General features: G+C 40.6%; 1 protein-coding gene across 1 annotated transcript; it reads left to right on the plus strand.

Moving 5' to 3' along the window:
• The first annotated feature begins 2,269 nt into the window (after window positions 1-2,269).
• LOC120767457 (malate dehydrogenase, mitochondrial-like) lies at window positions 2,270-3,482 on the plus strand. Its single transcript, XM_040093529.1, has 4 exons — window positions 2,270-2,352; window positions 2,424-2,631; window positions 2,685-2,881; window positions 2,938-3,482. Exons 1-4 carry the CDS (start codon window positions 2,281-2,283, stop codon window positions 3,478-3,480), a joined length of 1,020 nt encoding a protein of 339 aa, XP_039949463.1. The 5' UTR covers window positions 2,270-2,280; the 3' UTR covers window positions 3,481-3,482.
• Window positions 3,483-5,137: the final 1,655 nt, after the last annotated feature.

The following is a 5,137-nucleotide window of genomic DNA, read 5'->3' on the forward strand; positions in this document are numbered from 1 at the left end:
AGCAATGCATTGCCAACGCCATAAATACAAACGTATTCATATTTATTAAATAAGCGCATACAGATACGGCGCGGCCCAAACGCTCGGCAATTGCTTGCAGCAGGGAAATTTTATCAATTTCTCACGTGAAAAATGTTAACAAATTTTTATGATTCGCAAGCGCAATGCAATATCCTTATAAGCCCACTCACCTGCACATACATATGCAGGACCGCAGGCGAGCAAACACACATACACATGTTTGCATGCATTTCACTTACGAATAATAGTAGGAAATGTAATCGAAACACATCTCTGTGATATGAATCGCGGCGAATTGAATATTGCAATAATAAAATTCAAATATGCCCCCTCGGCCCCCTCGCAAATATGCCGCAAATGTGGCACACTTCCTCCTCGCAAATATGGCACACTCATGCAATTGCATACAATTAAGTGGCAACGCTCCGTGTTACAATATGTCTGTGTGGTCTTTTAGCTCTTGGCTTGAGGTCAAAATGCGAAAAAAGTTTGCTGTGATTTTTGCATATATTTGGCGGCAGCAGTGTCAGGTAGTTTTTATGCGGAATTCCCCTTTCACATGATACAACAAGGAATATTAATCAGGTTAACTTGTGATTGCATCTCTAGAGTGCTATGGCGCGTATTTTCAATTAATAAATTCGATTTCGATCACATTATTTACTCAAGGAAATTTAAGTTCGCAGTTACCTTAAATATTGGTAGTCGAAAAAGTCTTTACGTATTTTGTCAATAGATGTCGTTGCAGTCGTTATCCCCAGCGCGACCAAACACATTGTGTCTTACCATATAGCTTTGGAAAGGTGAGATTTTAAGCTTCATTTAACCAAAAAAAGAACAAAATTCGGGGAAGTTAAAAAAAAAGTTACTGCTGTTCAAAAATGAGTGAAAATAATGAAGAAATTCACTATATTTTGAATTTTTGTCTAAAAAGGGAAGAATGCCACGAAAGCCGTCAATGAAATTTGTGAAGTTTACGAAGACGATGCTGTATCAGCTCGTTTGGTACAACAATGGTTCGCTCCCTTCCGATTTGGAAATTTCGATGTGAAAGATGGTCGACCTATCGTTGAAAAAGTCAATGAAATTATGGAAAAGATTGATCAGTACCGTCACATAAGCAGCCATGACATCGCTAAAGAACTTAACATTCAGCATCAAACGATTTTGAACCATTTAAAAAAGGCTGGCTACAAAAAAAAAGCTCGAGGCTGCTGGCTAAGACTTAATTTAATTACTACCCGCAAACACAATGGACTAAGTGGTGGTCCGGCGCTCATGTGTCTCTTTTTTCAACCAACCAACCAACTATCACAAGAAATCAGTTGGCTGTTGAAAACTTTATAGTAATTTCAAGAAATTTGCATATCACACAGTTTCATTAGAGCTAAAACATGTCGCATTACTTAATCTCTCTATATTCACTGTAATGCCGATCTTTCAGCTACAATGCTGTTATCTAGCAAGCTTTCACTTATCTCCAAGCTGTTGAGTACAGAGTCCAGGTTGCTCACGTAATGATACACCTTCGAATGATTCCCTGAAGTTCTTAAGTGTCTTTTAGGAAATCTACACCCATCTTCGCATTTTTTCTCCCACATTACACGAAAACGGAGTGCTTTTGAAAACTTTAAAGTAATTTCACTCATTTACAAGTATATAACCCACAGATTCATTGATGTTAAAACATGTCGCGTTACTTGGCTATAAGCAGGAGTTAATGAGTCCATTGTACCTCTGTAAAGCTGAGGCAAAACAGGCTCTATAGTATAACAGGAAATCTCGCTATTTGCACTGTTATGTCGAACTTTCATCCGACGAGCTTTCATCTAACTTTGAGCATTCGAGTAGAGGATACAAGTTTTTCACGAACAAATCCACCAACAAATGGTCCTCTGGAATGCTTCATTAGTCGAATTGTGATTGAAACGCTATTAAACTACTCTCTATGAATTTCGGCGCCCATTTTCTTATTATATCTCCTCTGAGTGATGATCTTCATATTATTTCAGTCAAAATCCACAGCAAACCCAATACATATTACAACAAACACAGTGTACAACTACAAAAATACATTCACATAAATGTTTATATATTCACAGAAAGTAAAAATCACCTCTCGCAGACATTTCAAACAAATTTTTTTAACAAAGTTGTATTCCCAGTAACATCAACAAAGCTCAGACAATATTAAAAGGCAAATATCAGAAATAATTTCAACACATTCGCTGGAACCAAACAAAGAAGACAAATTTAGTAATGTTGCGTAACGCGCGTTCACTCTTGAAGTCTTTTTCGAGTTTAAGCAGAAAATTCTCTACCTCGCACACGGTAAGAAGATCTCATTTTGAAATTGCTCCAACAAATAAGTATCAACTAACTTATTTTTTACGCAATTTAAGAGCAATAGTCGGGTTTGTGTCATCGGCGCTTGTGGTAATGTGGGCCAGGCCCTCTCTCTATTGCTTAAGCGCGATGATCGTGTCACAGTACTCTCACTCTATGACGTGAAAAAGGCGATTGGTATGGCTTTGGATATGTCGCACATCGATACCAATTCGGAAGTGTTCGGCTACGAAAAAATTGAGATGCTACCCAAAGCTTTGTACTGTAAGTCTAAAACTTCAGTTATGTTACCCGATTAATTATTATACCAACGAAAGGTGCCGACGTCGTCGTTATCGTGGCGGGTCAACCGCGCAAGCAAGGCATGTCAGAAGATGAGCTACTCAAACAGAACGGCCCTCTTATTGTGGAGATTATGCCGCACATTGCCGAAATCTGTCCGAAAGCATTGATTGCCATAGTTACCAGTCCGACCAATGCGATTGTGCCATTAGCAGCGGAGGTGCTTAAAAAGGTATGCAAATGCATTTTAACAGAAAGCATCCACTCACTCCTCACGTTACATTGCAGAAAGACGCATTCGATCCCAATCGCTTGTTCGGTGTCACCACACATAACGTCGTACGTGCGCGCACTTTTATCTCTGATGAATTACAAGTGGATGCATCTATGGTGAAAGTGCCCGTTATCGGTGGCAATTCGCCGTGCACGATCCTGCCGGTGCTCACGCATACCAAACCGAAATTCAAAATTGAAGATGAGGACGACGCAATACCGTTAATTAGGAAATTACGTGCTGCGGAGGACAATGTGGCCAAGGTGAAGGGTGATCAGGGCGCCACACTAGTTATAGCGCATTCAGTCGCTAAATTTACTCACGCACTGTTAATGGGCCTAGCCGGTATGGGCGATCCAGTAGAATGCGCCTACGTGGAATCATCTGTAACCGATTGCTCATTTTTCGCCACACCTTTGAAACTGGGTAAACAGGGTATTGAGAAGAATTTGGGTATACCAAGCTTAGCGAAGTTCGAAGCGGAATTACTGCATGATTTGATACCCGAGCTGAAGGAGAGCATTAAGAAAGGGATTGATTTCGCGAAGAAGAAATGAAAGAGGCGCCCTGGGAATGTTTGCTTAAGTGTTTTTGTTGTTTATTTCGTTTGATATTCGAAGTTATTATATTCCATTTTATAAATACTTATCCATAAATTATGTGAAATATGAAATATTATTCCTCATTTGAAGTGCTAGAAGGCTGTGAAAATATTTCCTGGGTTTAACGAATTCTAATTTTTGGGTGCAATTATTGCTTGCATAAACCAGCAGAGATATCAGGAAGCCACTTCGTCTTGTCAATTTAATCCTTTGCACATATATATCTGTGTACACATTCTACGCAATAGCGCCTTCAAGCCTATTTTATAGCTGATAGAATTTGCTTGAGAGATGAGGGCAAGTTTAGGGTGTTGTTGTTGTAGCGGCAGAATTCTGCCGAGTTGATAGTTCTTGGCCGGATAAAAATACGGGTCCGTTTCGGTTGCGGAGACCCAACTGTCGTGGGACCAGAGGGTGTATTCATTCCGAAGGACGATAGGAGATCGCATGCGACGGCTAAGGTTTTCAGTATAATTTATATTTTTTTTAAGACATTAAAGAGACTACACTTAAGGAGCAGTATTCCAAGAAACCGAGCCTTAAGAGCACATCATGCCTATTACAAAGGTCTGTAAGTTGATACTGCCATGCACACTCTTGTCCTGGCTCGAGAAGGTCATAAAAGGTCATAGAGTTTGTAGTAGGAAACTTTTTCGATATGGAGGGGCTTTCAACAACGTATTGCCGAAAGCGGTCATTAGAGTTGGGAATAAATTCGAACCTTAAGCATCTCACCTTCGAATTTCTTTGCGATAAGGCGGTCGCGGCGTATTGAGGTAGTGTATGTGCACAAGGAAATGTAGGTAGGGGCACCCCACAAGGGAAAGTTTTTTCGCCACTTCTCTGGATCATGGTAGCTAATAATCTTCTGGAAATCTTTGAAGAAGTCGGCTGACCGGTGTTTGCCTAAGCCGGCGTTGGAGGAGTCATGATTGCGGAAATTTTTTCGAATACCATATACGAATTAACTCACGGGTACCCTAGCATCGTAAGCAGCTGGGTTTCTGAGATCAGCCTCTACCCTAAGTCCTTGAAAACCAAAGGGTACTAGAGAGTTCAAAATCCCGAAGGCGTTTCTATCATAAACGGAGAGAACGTTAATCGGTCTGTTGCCAGAGCAACAGCAGAGACAACAAGTAAGTTATCGGTTACCCTGTTTTGCTGCAGAGGAGCCATTGGGAAAAGATAGAGACATTTACCCAAAATAGGTCTTTGGTTGTATGAAACAACACTTAAGCTTATAATGTTCAGCAGGATTTTTGTTCGGTAGAAAGTGGACGCGAAAACTGCTCTCAGACAGGGATGCATCTGGCGGTGAGCTTTTTTACGGATGAATCAAAGCTTGCGTAGATGGTTGGTGGAAAAGTGCACTATTGGGAACTTTCAATCGACTTCAGTTTTAGGCTTCCTGACCCCTGTTAAGCTAATAAACTTACTAGAACAAGTACTTCTTTCTCAACAACTGCGGAATGGGAACCAGTGGCTTCTTGTGGTTTACTACTGGACTGTTGGCCTTGGCCTTAGACCAGCACAGCTAGCGTTGGTCAACTACCAGTAATTGCATTAGCTCTTCGAAGGAAGATGAGATAGAATCACTTCTACACTTCGTTCT

The sequence above is a fragment of the Bactrocera tryoni genome, chromosome 2 (assembly GCF_016617805.1).
Source record: "Bactrocera tryoni isolate S06 chromosome 2, CSIRO_BtryS06_freeze2, whole genome shotgun sequence".
Taxonomy (NCBI): domain Eukaryota; kingdom Metazoa; phylum Arthropoda; class Insecta; order Diptera; family Tephritidae; genus Bactrocera; species Bactrocera tryoni.

Coding starts and splice junctions, on each gene's coding strand:
- LOC120767457 (XM_040093529.1), top strand. CDS start 2,281: ATGTTGCGTAACGCGCGTTCACTCTTGAAGTCTTTTTCGAGTTTAAGC. Junction 2,353..2,423: donor AATTCTCTACCTCGCACACG/GTAAGAAGATCT, acceptor ACGCAATTTAAG/AGCAATAGTCGGGTTTGTGT. Junction 2,632..2,684: donor GCTACCCAAAGCTTTGTACT/GTAAGTCTAAAA, acceptor TACCAACGAAAG/GTGCCGACGTCGTCGTTATC.